General features: G+C 40.9%; 1 protein-coding gene across 2 annotated transcripts; it reads left to right on the top strand.

Annotated features, from left to right (window-relative positions):
- Nucleotides 1-5,808: 5,808 nt before the first annotated feature.
- On the top strand, nucleotides 5,809-18,551 carry CHRNB4 (cholinergic receptor nicotinic beta 4 subunit). 2 transcript variants are annotated; one of them, XM_005419695.2, is made up of 6 exons: nucleotides 5,809-6,001; nucleotides 10,564-10,709; nucleotides 12,467-12,511; nucleotides 12,637-12,746; nucleotides 15,199-16,171; nucleotides 18,218-18,551. In XM_005419695.2, exons 1-6 carry the CDS (start codon nucleotides 5,947-5,949, stop codon nucleotides 18,356-18,358), a joined length of 1,470 nt encoding a protein of 489 aa, XP_005419752.1. In that variant the 5' UTR covers nucleotides 5,809-5,946; the 3' UTR covers nucleotides 18,359-18,551. The 2 variants fall into 2 exon arrangements, with proteins under 2 accessions (XP_005419752.1, XP_030911845.1); XM_031055985.1 differs by lacking the exon at nucleotides 12,467-12,511 and having other exon boundaries at nucleotides 5,823-6,001; nucleotides 10,564-10,688; nucleotides 12,655-12,746.
- The last annotated feature ends 3,243 nt before the right edge of the window (nucleotides 18,552-21,794 follow it).

Below are 21,794 nucleotides of genomic sequence, written 5' to 3'. Positions count from 1 at the left end.
TTGTGGTAGAGCTGAGAGCAAAGCCCATGTCTTCTGGCTCTCAGTCTTGTATCCTAAAGCCCTCTTTTTTCAGTGCACTTTTCCTATTTTCTCATTTTGAAATGTATCTAAATAAAAAGATCAAGCTCAAACAGTACAGTTGTCCTTTACTCTTCTCCTCCTTCTCCATTTGAAGGGATGTACAGATACAGAAGTCAGGATTCCCTCCACCATGGGTGCAAGAGAAAAACCTTTGCACTGTGCCACAAACAGCTGAGAGTTTATTTTTTTTTTCTGGCACACAAGTGATCTCAGTAACAGGAGATTAATCCACAAATGCCCATGGCTCATCCTAAAAGCCCAGTGTACAGAAGAGCCATTACTACTCTGGCATGGGCCCAACATGAAAGCAAGGAAGGAGGCAGCAGTGGGCAGGTCTGTCTCACTGAAGAGCAGTGGTTAGAATTCAAGCAAAACTCTTCCCAATTTTGCAGTGAATGTGTTCTGCACCACAGCACTGCTGGCTTTTCCAGATGACCAGGTATGTACTTATCTATTGCTATTAACATCCTGCAGCACAGAGAGGCATCTTGAGAAGAAAAATCATTTTTCCTTCTTTTACTGCCAAAAAAGTTACCCTTCTAATACAAGTCTGGCCAGTACAAAATTTGCCAACCTCATGGATAAAACTACAATCCAAGCAGATGTGCAGGTCTGGCCCTGCAACAATAAATTCACAACAGCTTGAAAATATCATGTTTGATTTATTCATAGAATCTATTTCTGGTAGACAGTAGAGCTTTTCTCAATAGCTTACCAATTACTTCAGAAAACACAGTAGTAAATGGTACTAAAATTTCAATCTGCATAGTTGACTGTGCATTTGCCTTAGCACAGGCTGCTTACTCTTTACTTTTGGGATAATGATGTTCTATTTCACAGCAATGTTAGATGTATTACAATTTTTGACACCCATGGTAAATAGTTTTTTGCTGTTGGTTTTTGCTATAGGGCTTTCCACATATTTCAGTAGAAAAGTGTAAATACTGAAAAAGCTGGAAATAAATTCTTAGTAACTGATTCTTAGGCTTTGAAAATAAAGAAAGTGATGAGGATTAAAAGAGGCAATTCTACTGAATCTAGAAAACACTGTGAATACTAAAAACTTATAAATGGACCTTACCAAGAGATGTAATACACTCTGTGGTTACACCAAAGCTGGAAACTGCACAGCAACTACACTGATTTGGCAGGTAAACAAGCACAGTTTCTTATTTAGAATAATGTAGCAAGATAGATAAACTTAAGATATTGTTTCCTACTCCTGGAATCTACATTTAGAGTTTTTACTTCAGAAAGTAAGAACACACAAAAATGCTTATGCTGTATATAGAACACACTGATATTGCCAAAGATGTGCAAATATTTAGCCCCTTTTAATTAACTTCATGCAAAATACAGGCATTGCAAGAAAGGCTACAGCTTCATTTCCAATGTTTTCAAAGAATGCATGACTGTTGGCCAGTCATGTATTGGGCACTCAGCAGGTTTTCCTGCAGTAAATCTCAAAGCAGGTAAGAGGAAGCAAAAGAAGACTAATAAAAGTAAGAATATCAGCTCCAAAATAGCATAACCGCCTCCAGCTGATGCTTCTGCACTGCTTTGGAGAGCTCTCTGGACTTGTGTACACTTGTGCACTTTGAAAGTTAAAATGGTGAAGGTGATCAGTGAGTGACAGAGGCTTAATATTATTGCCTAAGTACTCTACCAACACAACACACCTGCAGCTCACAAAGTACATGGTAACGACTTCCAAAATTAACCAGAAAAGGAAAGGACTGTTTTTCAGGAGTGACTTGTCTGCCATCAGGCATATTCCAGAGCAGAAAGGTGGCTTTTCATTTATCCATAATAATTTGCATTTTAACCATGAAAGCTGGAATCGCCTCAGTTGCCACCAAGTCATTCCTGTTAGTAACATTGTCCCAGTGCTATGAGTGGCAATTCTCTGGAACATTTTGGGGTTTGGAGCAGATTCTGATGGGATAACATATAGTATCATCATTTGAAGCCCTAAAGGAGTGTACCTGATAATTTGGTATCATCCACAGCTGTTTTGCACTGCCCTTTGCAAAATCTTGACGGTGTTTTGCGTTGCCTGAAGGCAGCTTATTACAAATATCTGTACAAAATGGTCAGAACCCATCTGGGAAGGCAAATACCTCAACAGAAATGCTGTGGGAAACAGACTTTATGACACAATTACCCACATAGACAAAGTCCATCACTGTAGAGTAAGCCTCTGGATGAAAACTAGCTCTCCAGTATAAAGCATCTACTAATCCAAAAAAAGCTTACTAAATTCCAAAGCTTTAGATTACAGAAGACTAAATGTTTCACATACCCTTGCCCTTCCCACTAATTTCTACTAACAGTTGTGAGGACCTAGCTAAGCTCATCCAGCTGACAGTTACTGGAACTACAGCGCCACAGTTTTGTTTTGCCTTGCAGATTTTAACTCGGGCTACACTACAGCATTGTGAAACAAAGCTGCAGCAGTACAATTTAACCCAAAAACATTAGCACCAGAATGACTGAGGCATCCCACTTTTCTAACAGGACTGTAAGTGCACTTGTATTGAAAAAAAATCCAGAAATGCAAAACATTAACTCCAGTACAACTGTTCTAATAAGCTCATCTAGGTAGTGGTGAGTAGGGAAAACCAGGATTTTACCTGCAGAACCCTCTGGGTATTTGCAGAAGTTACCTGTAAAAAGTTCCATTTTTCAACTGAACAGAAAGCAACGTAAGCCTTGCTGCTGATGACATGAGCCAGGACTCTGGCAGATATCATTACCGTCACACCTAAAAGGGGCTGGGGGGGAAAATTGCCATTAGCTGACATTTTCTGTAGTAATTTTCAACCAGAAAGTGACAGCTGTTCTGTTAGTGCAACATTAAATCAGTTCTATGTTTTCTGAAGCTTCATTTCAGCATCACAACTAGTTGAAAATACCTGTGTCCTTCCACTCAGAAGCATTTATTTCTGCAGCAAACTCCCTGTACGTGTACTTGTGTCATTAAGGAAGCTGGCTCTACCCTATGTTGCTTCCACTTTGAAAGCTCCAGCATTTCTGACTGGTTCTTTCCTAATGCAAACAGCAGCTGGAAATCACCACGATAAATCCCCAGAAGGGGACTGCCAGTTTCCCGGGACACTTGAACATCTAGCATTCCTCATGCATCTGAGAGCTCTAATACCCACGGCATGCAAAGCATCACCAGCAGCAGCCCCCCGGCCAGTTCAGGGATGGCTCCCTGCCGTGCCATTCCCACGCTTTCACAGTGCACTGACATGCAAATCCACAATAGCACATATGCTAATGCCTGCTAAAAAGGCATTTCATTTCGGGACCTCAGCTTAATGAACAAATGGAATCCTGCAGCATCACTGTGGGGGAAACAGTAGCAGAGCACAAGTGGTGAAGGAAGACCTGGAGTGCTCTATCAGAATGAATGACTGAAAGGGGATGGCAAAGGGAGGTGTTTGAAAATCAGCTGTGGTAATTCCTCCCTTCCACCTCAGCTTCAGCAGGCTAAACTGAGCAATCAGTGCATGGTCTGTGACCCTGTGGTTCTGTGAGGCTCCACTGCTTTGGAGAAGCAATCCCAGGCTGTTTTGCTGTACCCTGAACTGCCACTCAGCTCTCAAGCACCAAGCAGTGTAAGATGGTACAAGCACGGTGACTTCAGGGGCCACACATCTGTTCCTTCTACAGCCACTGCAAAGCACAGAGACTGTGTCGGCAGATGGAAGATTTGCCTTTGGGGAGAAACAGGTCGGATATCAGAATGTAACAACAGAGAAACAGATGCAGTCTTTCTTCCCCATCACACTGGTGCTTTGCTCAAACATGCCCTTATTAAGTGAAGGTTCAGCTCTGTGAAAGCAATTCCCTGTACCTTAGGAGAGACAATCTTGCCCAGCAGGCTCAGGAGTGTAGCCAGGTGTCTGATGTACAAGCCTCTGACAAGGTACATGACAAGCACACTGTCGTGAGAAGCACAAAGTGGAAGGCTCAGGATAAAGACTTTACTTGGGACACACCTCCTCGGTTTTTTGACTCTTGCAAGAGAAGAATTTTCTATGGTCTCTTTTTACATGCTGTTGATTAAACATGAGAAAAACAGAAATAGTGTTATATTTTCATGCAGTTAGTCTATTTACAAGTACTTACTAGGACTGCACTGTTTTTTTTAAGTAGATTTCCTCACCATGACTGTTCTGTTTGTCTTACTGAAACCATTCACAATCCCTCTTAGGTCCCACACTATTTAGAATCATAGAATAATTTCAGTTGGAAGGGATCTTTAAAGGTCATCTAGTCCAATTCCACCCTGCCATGAGCAGGGACATCTCCAACTAGACCAAATTGCTCAGAGCCTCGTCCAGTCTGACTTGATTTCCTTGGATGGGGCCTCTACCATCTACCAGTTCTGTGGGCAACCAGTTCCAGTGTTTCAACATCCTCATTGTAAAAAATTAATTCCTTATATCTAGACTGAATCCACTTCTTTTAGTTTAAAAACATCGTCCCTTGTCCTATTGAAACATTTGTCCTCATCTTTCTTATAAGCCCCTTTAAGTATCAAAGGCCACATTAAGGTCTCCCAGAGCCTTCTCTTCTCCAGGCTAAACAGTCCCAATTTACACCAATTCTAGCTAATGGATAGTGAATAAGAGAGAAAAGGGAGTGATGAAAGCAGAAAAAAAGACTGAAAATAAAGGCTGGAACTTGCACCTGGTATCAGGTGACCCCTGATACAAGGCTCAACTTACTAATTAAGATCAGCAACAAACCCAGCACATTAATGTTGGGATGTTTAACAATAAGGCAACAATGTGCTAAAAATTTTTTTTGAGTACACAGAAGTCATCAACCATCAATACCACTATATAGTCCACAGAACTTTGATATTTGCACAGCATAAATACAATAAATGCACCTCTAAACAAAATTGATTACATGCACATATAGAAAAGTTTAGAAGTTACAGGGGATCAAAGTTGGTTTGGTTTGTTTTCTATCCCATGGGGTATTTCTATCCCATGGGGTATATATCCCATAGCCTGTCCTACAGGGCTTGAAAAGAGCACATAAGATCTTGCCCCCTCCTTGTACACAAATCTTCCCATAGCAAGTTCCAAAACACATGACACTCTATAGTCTGCTAAACCCTTTAGCTCTAAAGACAAATTCCACAGAATTTCCCTAATGCTCCTCAGGAGTGTCTCTATCCCTACTGCTACTTCACCACAGATTGCTTTAGCTTTCTTTTAAAAATCCTATCACATGCAAATGACAACAAGTTTTCTGTTCCTCTCTTGGTGCTCCCAAAAAGTTTTTGGAGCTCTAGTTTAAAGAGATCACACATGTGGGCCTTGGAGTCAAAAAGGGTTGGCAGTAGGTACTAAACTTTCTCTCTTGACACAGAAAATAACCCTCTGCTGGGGCTATAATTTATTGACACTAAGAGGTTTTATGGCATGAAGTTTAACCAGTTCTTCCCACACAGCTATTCTCACCCACTGCACTCATTAATCAGAAAGCCTTTTAAATGTTATCTAGTAGTAAGAATTAAGCAGTTGTGTTTTGCACATCATGTCCCTTAGCTTGCTCTTTCATTTCCTCTTTTTCAACATTATCACATTATGTTCACTCTTCTTATTTGCTTTTCCTCTTCACAAAGCTCTTTAAACAGCTGCAAAGGGGGAGGGACCACTATGCTCACGAAAATTGCACTTTGCAGAACGCTTCTGTCAGGTCCTACTGTCTGTCTCTTTCCAGGCATTTCATACCTCCAAGATTCAGGTTTGCTTCTACATCTCTTGCCTGTGCATCTCTTCCAACAGAGCCTATTGCCAGCTGTCTAAGCTGAAGAACAGTAATCCACTTCTTACTGCCATGAGGAAAATGTACAGCCTCGTTCTCTTTGTGGTGGGCTCCTTTTGTCTGAACGGTAAGTGACCTTTTCTTTCTCCTACAGTTTCAGAACAGTGAGAGCTTTTGGGGGTAACAGGCAGGGCAGTGGCATGAGCTCACAGACAATTCATAACCATCACCTCAGGAGGTTGCTGACTTTAAGAGGATGTAAAAAATTGATTATTTTCGTGCTGTTTTGGGCTTGTTTCGTATCAGCACATGCACTACAATGACTATGGACAGACAGATATAAAATTACATAACTGTAGGACATGACAATGATAATGATTAAATAATATCCCTTTAGATGCTCCCAGGATCATCTGTGATAGGAAAAGCAGCATATTGTACTGAAGATGAAAAAATGAACCATGACATGATCCGTAAATATGACAGATCTCATCCTTCTACCATTATTTTCTCAAGTTCCTAAATTTTGCAAAGTTCATACTTCCTAATTTTTTAAATTAGAACAGAAACAGTTTAAATTAAGTTGTCATATGTAAATATATGCTACAAAAATATAATAGTTATGCCTTTCATACAAGAACATTTCCCTCACTCTGTCAGGATTTCTTGGATATGTTTTAGCCAACACAACAGCCTGACAGCAGCATGAAATAGTGCATTTAGCATGGGAGCTTCTTGCCATGGAGAGGCTCCTCTGAAGAGCTCTGAGAGAAACTGGCTGAAACTAAACCAAGATCCTCAGATCACACACTTCCCATTTTTGTCTATTCATTCCACACTTGTTTGGTTTCTGCCTCTGAAAGGCAAGTTCAGAAAACATCTGCTTTGTGACAAAAGGAGAGTGAGGGCCCACTTTAGATTTTTAAATTATACATTTCTAAACCCCTGAGTATTTCCTTTTTTATTTGCATTAATTGCAGTGTAAAAATTAAAAACCTTTAAAATACAGTAAATTCACTGCTACTTCCATTGGAACAAAAAATATTTCAAATCAGCATGTGTTCTTCTAAGAGGTTATGAAAATCTTTTTGCTTAAGAGTATGTTGAGAAGTAACAACATCATGAAGTAATTTCAGAGAAGATAGTGGGACTGCTTCATTGCTGCTTCTTACTTGTTCTTTACTCATTACAGATGGGAACTTGGTATGTCAGTTATGTGTGAGAGAGTAAAGGATTAAAATGGTAACACATGCTACGCTGTTACTTCTAAACAAATATTATTTCAACATTTATTATGAGAACTGAGTTCAGAGAAACACTAGAAATATGTCTTATGTTACATTTTGAAATGTAGACAGTAATAACAATGAGCTTGCCTGTATCTCTCAGCATTGCTCCTTATTCTTTTCTGTGGAAATCACTCAAATGAATTTGTTATTATGCTGGAATCAAACAGGATGTCTAGTTATTTCATTTTATGTATTTAAATTAGACTATGTAAAATGGAAAGTCTCCACAGCAGTGGTTTAGTTTCTTTTGTTGTGAAATTGGAAGCATCTTGGCGCAATTTTTTTTAATGCTCATAGTCCCACAGAGAAAACGAACTTCCTGAGGAATGTGTACTGCAAGGTATGAGGTGATTGCTCTCCTTGTCACAGAGCACATGTGTAGCGTGTTCACTGAAGCTAAAATCATTTCCACAGCTCAGGATTCACCCCAATGGGCTTTATTTATTAGTGCTTTCAGTGCACAAAGATGCTCCACTCCCAAATCAGGACTGCTTGATCATTGTTGTTAAAATAATTTGTCTAAAAGCATCAGTCTACTGTCTGCACCATCTCTGGTGATTACTGCTATTTGGAAAAAAAACAAATAAAACCAGTTTGTGGGGAAAACTGCACTTCCATTTCTTCCAACCCTGAGAGGAAAAAGAGACGTTTCAAAGGCCTGGCTACTGACACACAATGCACATAAAGATGAAAGTGGATGCCTGGTAATTTTGTTCTCATTAATTGCCATCTGGTTTATATGTGGATTGTTAATGGAAAGTAGACTGTAAAAATTAGACAAGAAACACTCATTTTTTGCCAGTATTTACAGAGATCGGGTTTAACAAGTTTTCAGGCAGTGCAGGGCTGACATCTAGTGGTGTATGATACAGGTGACAGCAGCCCCTTTATTTCTGATTACTAAATTACAAAGGCTGGAATTTTATAAAGGATTATCCCTAGTGAAGGAATGCCTTCACTAAGAACAGATAATAATTTCTCAAAGGGATTCATTGTTGAATAAGTATTTTTTATAACTTAAGTCATGGTTTGTCATTAATCCACACAAAGTTTATTAACAGTGAGTACTTGGAAATCTGAGCTGTTCTCATCAGATATGCAGGCCCCACATCATGTTTGGATTTGCAGACCAGACGACTATGATTGCTAAAAGCAGGTTTCAGAGTAAAAATTAATTAGCTTTCTGCAAATATTCTACACTTCCTTCTCCTTACTCCCCATTTAGCAAATACTCTCTGTGCTGGAATATCCACAGAGAAAGGCAGCAATGCAGTGAAAACATAGTTAACAATTCAAACAACAACTCACATCTTTGCTAACAGCATTCAGTGACCACTGAATGAAACAAACCAACTGACAATTTATTTATATTTGAATTATAACTGTATGTTTACATCACTTACATATGCAACAGTAGGAATGTCTACTAAAAAAATCCAGTAGAAATAAACCCAACATAAAACCCCACCAAAGAACACAATAAAAAAACTTTAACAAGGATTCTCTCTTGAACTACCACAGGATTTCTAACCTATCCTTATAATCACAAGATTCATTCCTAGAACATGGCCCTCTTTTCTTCACAGTATCAAATTTAGCTTTTCCTTGATTGCTACACACAAGAAAACCACCCCAGAATCTGAAGCTTAGCAAGATTCAGCATAGCTCTAGCTTGATAAGCTTTTGATTAGGCACCTTGCATTGAGAACAAATGTCATATTAAAATATCACGTGGTGTAGGGCTTTTATAATGACTTGAAGGGAGGTACAAAGCAAGTATAAATCAAAAAACAAACTGACCCAACAAACACAGATACATTCATCCACATTTGTTTTTCCAAATGCCTTGGAAAGTATCTGAAAAGCCTATTCTGAAGAACAATGTTATAGTTAAGTATAGGTGAAGAATTTGGGCTACCAGCCCACAGCCCACGCTGGTCTCACAAGAATTAAATCAAGCCTGGTGTTTACCTCAACCTTTCCACAAAGCTTGAGTAAAAGTTGTTCTTAGATGTGAAATCTCTGTTTGATAATCTTTCCTTTTACCTCACTCCACTTTCTCACTGGATCAGAAACAAGAAGGTCTTAGGGTATTTTTTTAACCCAAGTTGGGTTCAGAAGAATTTCAAGTTAAAAGAGAGACTTGTTCAGCCTATCAACTTGCAGCCCAGTTCACGAGGAAATGTGGCACCTCCTGGACATGCACACGAACTTTGGCTCCTTATTTGATCCTGACCTTTTGGTGTCTGTCCTTCCCCAGATTTCATGGATATGCAACAACATAAAAAAAACCCCAAACAAATTAATGTACCACAAATTAAAAATACTTGCATAGCCAGTGTTTTCTACTGTGTGAAATTGCTTTGGGAAATGATGAAGCATGTATGCTGTAAGGACACTACCCTCATTTCTGCAATGTCTAGAGGAGAATTAGGTGAGCTGAATTGGGTGACCTTTCCTATGGAAGAGGTATTCTATCCATTGTATTGGAACCTGCTTTCACTAACACAGTAATTCCATCAGCATCACAACCCAGACCTGCCCAACACAGAGCACAGTGTCTGGCTCAGTTCTGTCAGCAGGATGTCACCAGGACCTTGCTCATCAGTATGGTCAGGTGGTCAACAATGGTTTGAAAGTCCACTGGGGTGACTTTAAAAAGCACACATGAGAACAGAATAAATGACCCTGGGGTTGTGCCAGAAGCTGCTCTGCTCCACAGGGAATGTTCAGGCTTGTTTGATAGGAACCTGTAGATACTGTGTTTTGTAGTCACTGGACCCCAGCTTTGGCAAAGATTTGCAGTATTTGTGCTGGTCCACAAATCAGGTTTTACTTCCACATAAATTAAGTCTAACATACTGCCTAGGGTTTTCAAATTTTGAAACAGAAACATCACTAGCTACTAGAGAGTCCCCAGTCATTAAAAAATCCTTTATGACTCCTAAAGCTTATCCCCTGGTTTTCTCTACATAAAGCAGAGTCTTTATATTTGTATGTGTAACTGCAACTCTGTCTCCTACAGCACTAAAGAGAGAAGTCACAGCTGGACCCCTTCTTTGGATCGTAGAATAATTCTTCCCCTGCTATCAAGAGGGTGGTTTGCTCCCAGTTTCTATTTCTGTGTGTAATCCCAAAAGTATCTACCAATTTGAGCTTCACATTTTATTGCAAAAAACCCTGAAAGGGATCTGCTTTGATCTGTGCTCTGTGAAAGACAGTCAACTTCAGCAGAACAGATATCAGCACAAGCACTGTATCCTCCTGTTCACACAAGACTTTAGAAAATCAAAAGCTGACATTATTTCCCAAAGATGATCTGATGCACAGATATTCTGTGAGCCCTACATCATGTCACTTTAGTCTCCCTTCCATAATCCTGTTTTGTGATGCTTTACAGGAAGCATGGCAGCAGATGCTGAAGAAAAACTAATGAACCACCTACTGAGTCCTGACAGGTACAATAAGCTAATTCGACCAGCTGTCAACTCCTCCCAGTTGGTATCCATAGAACTGCAGGTTTCCCTGGCACAGCTCATCAGTGTGGTAAGTTCAAATTAGGCTGTGCTTTTACATTCAATACTACCTGCACAGCACTCTAATTAATAGTTATACTGGCATTGCTACATCTCTGCTCTTTTCTCATTTGTGTAACACTATTAATAGGCAGAGCTCATACACACATTTTACTGGTTTTAGACCTCACAATGGAGCTACAATGGAGAAATCAGTCTATGCCTAAGCTTTGAAGGACTTGGGCCAGACCTTCATCCCATAGAATTCCATCTAGCTAAAATTCAAAATCATTCCACTGATTTCAGTACAGCTACTGTAAGCTACCCCAGGTCAGGACCTATCCTGGACAGTGCACACCATCCACCATCAGGGGAATGCTAATCCATCTTCTACTGAAGTGCTTCGATGGCCTGAAAACAAGCTACAAAGCCACATCCAAATCACAGGACACATCAGGCACATTAATAAAGAACAATGGAATGTTGTAAAGAAAAACACACATTAGTTCTGGCTGGAATAGCTTAACATGGTTAAAATAATCCTCATGAAAGCAACTCCTCATATTCAATAACAATTTCTTTTAGATCCACTGAAGTCACTTTCACCCACAAGGTTAGTATATGTTTGACAGTTATTACAAGGTATAAACACATCTTTACTAAGAGAGGTTAGCATTAACTGCAGTGGGAATGAGAGCCAGTATATAAGTGGGAATAATTTCCTGAACTGAGCTTTCAACTCTGCTGCTCTCCCTGAGAGAGACAGAGAAGATACAGATGACTGCCTCCTGTCAGAATTTGTGTGAGGGCTACTGACTGGGCTGCTGCAAACTTTTAGAGACATAAAGAATGTATATTCTGAAATTCAAGAGGAAATGAGAAAGACTCTGTTGGAATGTAAGGGAAACTGTACAAATAGCTGAGGTTTCACACACCATGCAGACTGGATATAATAGATATAGATAGTCATAAATGTATATACATATACACTCAGGATTCAATGCCATGTATACCACATGATTCTAGTTAAGTGCTCTCTCTCCTGGGGAGCTCCATCTGGACACAGACATGCCTCCTTACATCCTGCACTACCACCATGAGCACAGCATCCCCTCAGACTGCAGATTCTGGGCTTAAAAAGGGAGGTGTCTTGTTCCAGAGGCCCTGGTGATCAACAACCTAAGCAAGGTTGATGAATGGGCAAAGACCAAAACCAGCACAGCTCAGTCCCTATCCCTCTATAGCCTCACTATTTGAGCAGAACAAAATTAGGCATCTTGTAGGCTCCAACAATCTCAAGCATCTTCAGGATCAGAGAATTAACTCATTTTCCTGCAGAAATCCTCCTGGCAGATCTTCTACAGAGAGGTTTCTCTTCTGGACTGCTGTCCAGAGACATTGTATACATGGCAAACCTTGCACCAACCTCACACAACCTCATATAGGCCTCCCCAATGGTCAACTGTCCCTTGTTTCAAATCAAGGGTGGAGAAGTGGCGTGGGGTGGGATAGGAAACCAGCTTAGCAAGGTGGTGGTTATTGTTTCCAAATAACTGCCCTCATTCCTGCCATAACTGTTCTCGTTAAAAGGCATTTGGAATTCTACATTTATGGGGTTACTACTTATCATCAGTATGTGTACAAGACTGGCCATCGTACCTCAGAGAAATGTCTGTCTTGAAATACACTAGTCAAAATCATGCTTAAAAACCCACTGAATAAATCTTATTACTGCAATGAAGGGAAACATTTTAGAGGCCAGTTTTTGTCTCTGTTTTTTCCCTGCAGAATGAACGGGAGCAGATCATGACTACGAACGTCTGGCTGAACCAGGTAACAAACCCACAGAGAAATGGCTCTTGCAAACCACAAATACAACTGCTTTCACTCCATCACATGATTGTTTTGTTAGTGCTGCTCTGGACACTCCCATCACTACTGACCAATTCTTCTCTTAGGAGTGGATTGATTATCGGCTGGCTTGGAAGCCCTCTGACTATGAAGGAATAAATAAGCTGAGAATACCTGCAAAACACATCTGGTTGCCAGACATTGTGCTTTACAATAAGTAAGTAAAACTGGTGCGGTTTACGCAGACAATGAACAAAATTTTAACCGAGGAACAAACATCAGAAACAATGAAGCAGGTCTGGTAAAATTTTAAAATTGAATTTTAGATAGTAGCAAGTGTGTCTGACTGGGCTACTGGGCTCAAAGATAATTTTCACCATCAGCACTCTGGTTAAAGAAATTCCAGGAGAGCTGGAAGATGTCTGCAGTATGAGCAGTTACAACACAGGATCAATGCCAAGGCTCACAACTGAGACAGATTTATATGAAAATAGACTGTATGGAAAGAATAAATTGTAGGTATAAGTGCAGTTGCAAGAAGACATCTGTAATCCTATCAGACATCTTAGGGGCTGAGATACAGTTTTGTTTTCTTCTTCCCCCACTCCTTCTTCTACCACAGACCCCAGGACACAAATCTGTTACAAAGTTCACACATACCATAACTCCAGGAGTTCATATTCATGTAGAAAACCCAAATTATATTCCATTTTCAAAAAGCATTGAAAAAACCCATTCTATGAATACATAATAAATTTGTCAACATTTGACCCTGTTGCTTTATAGTACTGAGAAAAATATACTTCAGTTCCTCTTTCAAACAAAGGAACTGACAATTTTGTTTTGCATTGGTTTAAGTCTCTAGCAAAACCTTGAAGTGGATGATAAACTTTTTTTTTAAATAATCAAAATTTATACTTTTATAATACTTTGAAGACCAATGAATTCATGAACACAAATATTTATGAACATATACAGATGGGAAACTCAGGAAGGTTATATATAACTGAGTTAAGTCCTTGGAATCCTACTACTGGAAACCAGATTTGATGAACACTTAAATCTAATGTATGAGTCACAAAATAATTCAGCCAGTGGATTAGGATGTACTCTGCCTGCTCAAAGCTTGTTCTGGTAAATTGTGACTCTGCCCTCTGCTTCTTTTTGCTACTGGCCAAGCGATACTGTTTAATAGTTTGTAAAAATAGAAAGGAATAGTTTCAAAAGGTTTCTCAAATGCACAGGAACAAGCCTCACTGTATTGGATTTCTACATTAGTACAAAGCTTCAATTAAATTTTAGTTAGAGGACAGCTCCATGTAACTTCCTGCTGCTGGAGCAGAATTTCACAGGCATCAGTCAGTTTGAGGTGCTCAGGAAAACACAAAGCGTGTCCCATACCCACAGCTCTGTCTGGGGCCTGTGCAGAGGGCTCTGGGAATGCAGCCCAGCCTCTTCCCACCACTGAGACAGGACAGTCAGCACCACAACTCACATACTCCCAGCCCAGGATTCTGCCCAGCACATGGCATGGCATGATGGCAAAGGTAACTCAGGGAGTACAGATATGTCAGAACTAAAATACAATTCATTTCTCAAAAATTAGCTATCTTATTGGCAATGAACTAATGACCCCTATTAGTGGCTGTAGCCACTCACTTCCACACCTGGTTGTTTCACTGTCTGCATGACTTAGCTGCAAAGGTCTCAGCTCAGTGCCAGGCTCTCACTGCCTCACCCACGTGAGCCCTTTCCAGAGTCAAACCTAACTGATTCAGACACATGTGCCAAGCCTTAGATATTTGTAGCATTTCCCTGCTTAGGAAAAAAAAAATCCCCCTTAGCACTGAAAGAACTATTTTCCATGATGCCTTGTCAACAAACACTACCCCAGGATACTTAATTGTTTAAACAGCCCTACCTTGTTGGCCCACACTGTTGGGTAGGAGAAGATATATCTAACTGACAGAGATCTTCTCCCTAAGTTAAAGGGCCCATCAGAACATAGAGGATTCCTCTGGTGGAAATTCAGAAGTTGGAAGAGATACGAAACCAAGATTATTTGTGGGCACTAAGAATGCTGTGGCTTGTCTGTTCTGGTTTTGTAATAAGTAAACATTAACTGGAGTGATGCAATAAATTATAAGCCATATAATTACATTTCCTCTGCCTACACTCTCCCTGCATTTCTAACTAATGCAGCTCATCCTTATTTCCTTGTCCAAGTCATTTAGGAGTGTTGCTCTGTGTTCTTAGCAGTGGCTACACTCCAAATCGAAGGTACCTCTGTTTTCACATGGGATGATCTCATTTTTGCTTAGCCTTCAGAGATGTAGGAAGCTTTAATTATTTGAGCAAACATTTACAAAACACATTGATTTCTTTGGATGAAACAGAGGTATTTGGTATTGAATAATAATTTTATAAGGTTTTTTTCTGTAAGTACTGGACCAAAAATCAACTCTCTAACTGGGAGGAACGCATACATTCCCTGTCAAGTTATAGCTTCCTACAGCATAGATTTCAGAATAATAGTATTACTAAACTTTGATTCTCAGAAAAACTGGGACCCACAAGATCAAGAATGTCAGACCTTCTCTGTTTTGAACTATGTTTTTCCTCCTAATATTTTACCACTTCCTCCCCTTTCTCTTTTCTCCTCTCCTTAGTGCGGACGGCACGTACGAGGTCTCGCTGTACACAAATGCCATTGTATCGAACAATGGAAGCATTCGCTGGTTGCCCCCAGCCATTTACAAGAGTGCCTGCAAGATTGAGGTGAAGCATTTCCCATTTGACCAACAAAACTGCACCCTCAAGTTCCGCTCCTGGACGTACGACCACACAGAAATTGATATGGTGCTTAAGACTTCCACGGCCAGCATGGATGACTTCACACCAAGCGGAGAGTGGGACATTGTAGCACTCCCAGGAAGAAGGACTGTAAACCCTCTGGACCCCAATTATGTCGATGTGACATATGACTTCATTATTAAAAGGAAACCACTTTTTTATACCATCAATCTTATCATTCCCTGTGTGCTAATTACATCCTTAGCCATCCTAGTATTCTACTTGCCTTCAGACTGTGGTGAAAAAATGACTTTATGCATATCTGTGTTGCTTGCCTTGACTGTGTTCTTGCTGCTGATCTCCAAAATTGTCCCTCCAACATCTCTAGATGTTCCACTGATTGGCAAGTACCTCATGTTTACAATGGTGCTGGTGACCTTCTCAATAGTTACCAGTGTCTGTGTGCTCAATGTCCACCACAGATCTCCAAGTACTCACACTATGCCCCCTTGGGTAAAGCTGGTCTTCCTTGAAAGGCTCCCGGCCTACCTGTTCATGAAGCGCCCAGAAAATAATTCGCCACGGCAAAAGCCATGTAACTGCAAAAAGACAAAAGCAGAGAATCCTTGTATGGAGCCATCTGACTTCTACAAGAACTCTACCTATTTTTTGAATACAGCTTCTGCCAAAAGATATGATATGAAAGTCTCTGAGACACCTGACAATGTCAGCAGTCATCGAGATTTTAGGTTAAGAACAGGTGCGAAATTTTCTCCTGAAGTGCGAGAAGCAATTGATGGAGTCAGTTTTATAGCAGAGCACATGAAAAGCGATGACAACGACCAGAGTGTAAGTAAAAATGAGAAATCCCTGCCCTTCCAAACTTCATCTTCTGTCCTCCTCTGTAACATGCTATTCCTCAGAAAGCATATTTGAACTCTCTAGCTATTGTCAAGATTTTAGAGAGATTCTAGATAAAGCTCATAAGAGGAAATAATTTATGCCATTAATGAAAAGCAATTTGATAACTGCAAATACTCTCCTGATAAATAACATGGCTATTTCTACAAAAAGAGTTTGCTGATTGCCCAGTAAGTCATAAAACACTCTTAAAAAAGCTTTGTTGTCACATTCAAGTGGAGATTGGCAGGGGAAGAAAACAATATTCAGTTCCAGGTTAGAAATAGACCATTTTTCACCATTGTGAATCAGTAAAACTGTGATTGGCCAGACCAAGCTAACCAGACACGATGTTCCTGCAGCTCATGCATTCATTTACCGAATGAATACACAGAAGGAGAATTTAGCAAAATTGGTAGAAGCCCTTTGCAAACACCCTCTCTAGACTAAGACACCTGCCTGTATATGGCAAACACCATGGGTAGGATTAAGAACCTCAACAGAGCTGACACTTCTTTCATTATTTATATATATACCAGACTCATTACTGGTTAGGAGAAATATTTTTATTTTATTTAAGCTGTGCTGCTGCTCTATTCCCCTGCCCTACTCACAGGCCTGTAGCTAGCACAATAGAGTTGATAGAAACACTGAATAATGCCTGGAAAATTCAGGTGGGTCACAGGTTTTATTCAGACAAGTGTCCACAGTTGGGAAAAATCATCCTCATACTTACCAGTGTCCTCTCTCTAACCCAGACCACAGTGAGACTCCAGGTTCTCTATTCCTGTTGTGCTTCCCCTCCCTCAGCCAAACAGATTAAATAAAGTCTGGTTTCTGATCTTGCAGCAGTCCCTGGAGGAGCATGCTGCTGAGTTGTTCATGTTTTCTATTAACTGAAATTACTGTCAGTATAAATAAAGAAGTTCAGCTATTAACATTAGACATGAGCTTGTAAACATTGAAACTGACTAAACAGAAGCCGACTTCATAGTGCAGGAAAAGGTTTTCTAATAGCTCAGAAATTCTTGCAAGGATGTATTGCACACTAAAGGATCTACAAAGCTTTCACTTGGTAGTAAGAACAATTTTCAAGAGCATTTTATATAGTGAAAATCCACTTAATGGTTTTCACATAGGGTCCTCTGAAATTACATACAATTTTTCTAGATTCATAACTTTATTCTCTGCTTTCTTGCCTCACCACAACAGTCTGATAACAACTGTTCATATACATTTATATGGTCTGATTGCAGAAGCATTCAATTCCCATTAGCAGCAGTGGGAATTAAAAGTATGCACTGAAGGAAAAATATGTAATGGTCTAATATCAGACATGATTCAACTGACAAGGATGATAAAGTCACTGATGTGAAGACATTCCCTGTGTAACCAGAATCAATGAGAGAGGAAAAATTATTCCTGAGATGCAAATGAAGATTGATATATTTCCCCTTTACAATAACAGCCCAATTGGTCACTTCAGTCTGAGACAGAATCTAAGGCCATGACTTTCACAGACAACACATGCAGGGCAAAAAGGCATTTTAATAAAAGCAACAGTATTAATATGCATTAACCCCATGAATAAGATGACTGCTGATAAGAAAAGAACTCTGAAGCTAACCTTGTTTAACAGCAGTAAACATCATCTATTTTTGCCCATTCAGATTAATAGCATTTACAAACTAAAATTGAAGAAAAAAAAATCCTTAATTGGATTATAGTGTGGGTCCTTCAGGGCTGGCACCACACCAGGCAGACACACTCAGTATCTGATGTATGCAAGAAAGCTAAGAAATATTTACTGTATTTTTCTGCACTGCTCAGATGTGTTGTAGGAGAAAAATCCCTTACCAAGCCTAAAGCCAGTTTATTCCCTGAACCTTGAGATCAGTTTCCCTTTATTTTGATAAACAAAAACTCAGCATTAGCAAGAGGAAGACCAAAAGAATATGACAAATTACTAATATCTTTAATTGTTTTTTCTTCCAGGTCATTGAAGATTGGAAGTATGTTGCCATGGTAGTGGACAGGCTGTTTCTCTGGATATTTGTCCTTGTTTGTGTCCTGGGGACTGTTGGATTATTTCTGCAACCGCTTTTTCAAAACCACACTGCTGCCATAAACCCTTAGCTATTATTTTAAATGTCAATACTTACACAGACTGGTCTCATTCTACTCTCAGTTCCCCTTTGTTAACTCCACAAAGGTGCCAAGTGAGTTGCACTTACATCCCTTAGAGTAGGGAAATGGAACATAGAACTTGACTTACTGGGATAGGAAAAAACCAAAAGAAATAAAAAACTATTTTTTTTCAGTGAGTCCAGTACTTCTGGTGATATCTTGCCCTTTTTTCAATTATTTAAAGTCTGAACATTACAGTGAAAGTTTTTTGCTGTACAAGATGTCATCCCGGCATCATCATCATCTTATTATTATTATTATATATTTTAAATACATTGCCTTAGGAAGGATATTTTCTTTCCTTAGAATACTGCGATTTCCCTATTACAAAGAAGGTACTGCTGTGAAATTTCTTCAAATGCATCAAAGTTATTTGTGTCTGATTTATAAAGAGCTTTGCAAGTGGGTTTGATACTTACATCTGAACTGAGAAACAGAAACACTTCTGAGGTAGCCACTGAAAGGTTTCTCAGCTTGCCATCTCTGGTACCTGACGGGTCAACAAAGGCCAAATTAATGTATGATAAACAAACATGTATATAATACTTTGTTTGGTGATGAAATAGAAATAAAACATAAAATTTTCCTTTCTATAGATTTAGTCCTCAAATTCCCTGCAAGTTTAACAGCTCATGTATCAGGGGCACAAACACACTTTAATGAGTCTAAGGCTACGAGCACAGGAAAGCAATGGGAGAAGACAATGGTGAAAGGCGGCAAGAATGAGAGGACAGGTGAGCACACACAGACCTGTGTGTTTTTCCAGAGAGATTTTAATGTGGATTTAAGTATAACCCTCAACAAATCAGCTAGGGAAGCACATAGAGTCTTAAAGTTTTTGGCAAAGGACAGATTGAGACCCTAGACCCCCATCACATGACAATCCCACTACAGTTTGTTCCAGGTAACCTGCAAAAAGAAAAGTGGGCTCCTTGCACTTTTCAATGAAACCAATCTCAGTTTCTCATTGGGGGGCTGTGAGGACACACAACAATTGTATCACCATTGGTAAGTACAACTAACACCTGGTAAACAAACTTGAAACCCACTATTACTTGTGAAGGGGATTTGAGGCTCACCTGTCCCAGGGGAATTAGTTGACACCTAAACCTGTGTTCTTCAACAAGCCACAGCTGAAGACTGTTCCAGCCCTACTTACCTTCATCAAGACCAAGCTACATTTCTACCTATATTGCCATTCCCAGGCAGCCTCAGATAAGTACAAAGGTTTAGCTGTGCATTCTCACCTTTGCAATTTCTCTGAGCAGTTGCAGGGCTGCATTCACTCCCTCCCAGTCCGTGGCTGAACCCCCCCTGCACCAGTGGCACCCCCATCCCTGAGGCCTGGGAGGGTCCCCTGGGGCCTGAGCCCTTCAGCAGGGCCGGGTGCCCCACAGTCTGAGAAGATGGTGTCTTGGTTTGGAAAGCCAGGTGTGTGCTAAGGAAGGCAGGAGCCTCCCCTGAAATGGAAAATGTAAACCTCCTCCCTCCAAATTGCTATAAATTTTAAATTAAGGGGCTCACAGGCAAAATATATGGGAGCAGGAATAACAATTCTTTAATAGGGAAAAAAAAAAGATAAAATGAACAATGCAATAAACCAAAGCAACACTGACAGAATCATAACACAACCTGACACCCTGTGGGTCAGGGTGCTGGCAGCAGTCCCATTGGAATTGTGGCTGCAGTCCCCCTGGAGTGTCAGTGTGATTCTGCTGGAGCAGGGATCCTGTAGAAAGGTGCAGTCTTCCTCTGAACATCCAGTGGAAGAGGCAGCTGCTGTTCCTCTGGGAAATCCAGAGGAGAAAAGCTGTGCTGGTGATCCAGAATCTCCAGATTATATCCGGGTAGGAATGCTTGGCTCCTCCCTCTGGGCTCACATCTCCCAGTGGGATGCTGTAGTTCTTACCAGTCATGCAGTTTTTCACATGCAGTGAAAGGGAGGAGTGGGTGTGGAAGAGATAAGGAAAACTGCCCATTTAAGAGAAGAGAACTGCTATACAGATGGCAAAAAGAATACAATTTGTTTGGCAATCCAGGACAGATGGGGAAAAGTATCACAAGTGGGGTGGGTGAGGCTGTCTTCAGCCCCACGTTAGAAGTAGGAAGGGTTCACACTGTCACCCCCCCTTCCACTCTCCTTCCTCTAAGCACTGTGTTGCTCACACAGACAGGGCAGGGAGGTGAGGGATAACTGTAGGACTGCCTGCCCCAGTGATGCAGGTACACCCTGGGATCACCACATCCTCCCGGCACAGGGGGGCAGCCCCCTGGACATCTCCCCAAACATGAACTGAGTGTCCAAACCTCTGGACACTCCCATGGTGACCGCTGGGTGGTGTAAAGTTTAAATGGGTCAAACAGGATTTTCCCACCTCAAATGTTTCCTTCTCCTTTTCAGACCTGGAGAGTAGAGCTGCTGCTCTGCAGGCAGCTGTAACAACAGCTGTGAGGTGAGATGGGGCATGGACAGCCCCGGGAGAAGAGGGCTGCCTTCCCCAGGCAAGGAGATGCTGCTGTATGTTAGGTTACATCCCAACCACAGGTGCATACATGCCCCAGCTGCTGAACAGCTTTTTCTGCTTACAGAGAAGGCACTTGGGAAGCCAGAGAAGCTGCCAGCACTGTGCAGACAGTGTAAAGGTGAAGGCCCTTTAAATATCAAACTAATGCTGAACAGGGACTCTGAAAGAGGCAGTGCAGACTTAAACGCTGCAAGAGCTTCTGCACACTCCCTCAGGGCAGGAGGGAGAGGGACTCACCCAGCCAAGCAGCCATGGATGCAGCAAAGCAGCTGCAGCCCCCCCCTGCAGAGCACAGACCCCTTTCTGTTGTTTTCAGCCAGCACCAACAGCTCTTTGGGCTCTGTCCCACTCTTACCCCCATTACTCTCCTACCCAGCTCCCTCTTATCCTCCCCCTCACTGCCTGAATGCATCTGACATGAAGCCCCAGGTGCTCCCATCTCAGAACTGGCCTTATCTCTATGAGCAGTAAAGACTGATAATGCTTGGCTCTGTAACTGCAGCCTTCAGCTAAATTATCCTCAGCATGGACAAAAGTTTTAGAAAGGATTTGGCAGCTCAGTTAGCAGCTATCACAGAGTCCAGGCAGATGAAGTCCTCAGACTTGACAAACCCAGAAAAAGCTTTCCAAAGGCACATCACTGGCCCCAGGGAGATCCCTGCAGAACCAGAGCTCCTCATCCAAGAAATGGTGGGCTCTGGTGCTTTTCATACACTGTGGCCACCTTCCTCCTTTTAATCATGAGTGAAACAATATACTCTTTCCTAGTTGTGTTCTTGGGAACCACCTCTGTAGGTTTAGCATTTCCAGATCTAATTTAATCCATAGCAAACTTCAGAATGAAAAATTTCACCCAAACT

The sequence above is a fragment of the Geospiza fortis genome, unplaced genomic scaffold, assembly GCF_000277835.1.
Source record: "Geospiza fortis unplaced genomic scaffold, GeoFor_1.0 scaffold171, whole genome shotgun sequence".
In the NCBI taxonomy this organism is placed as follows: domain Eukaryota; kingdom Metazoa; phylum Chordata; class Aves; order Passeriformes; family Thraupidae; genus Geospiza; species Geospiza fortis.
The sequence above is the reverse complement of the archived record's forward strand: the minus strand, read 5'-3'. Positions and strand labels throughout refer to the sequence as shown.

What these genes read in the sequence shown, in the direction of transcription:
- CHRNB4 (XM_005419695.2), top strand. Translation starts at nt 5,947, where the DNA reads ATGAGGAAAATGTACAGCCTCGTTCTCTTTGTGGTGGGCTCCTTTTGT. An exon ending in TGGCACAGCTCATCAGTGTG is followed by an intron (nt 10,710 to 12,466) that starts GTAAGTTCAAAT and finishes TTTTCCCTGCAG; the next exon opens with AATGAACGGGAGCAGATCAT. An exon ending in CGAACGTCTGGCTGAACCAG is followed by an intron (nt 12,512 to 12,636) that starts GTAACAAACCCA and finishes TTCTTCTCTTAG; the next exon opens with GAGTGGATTGATTATCGGCT.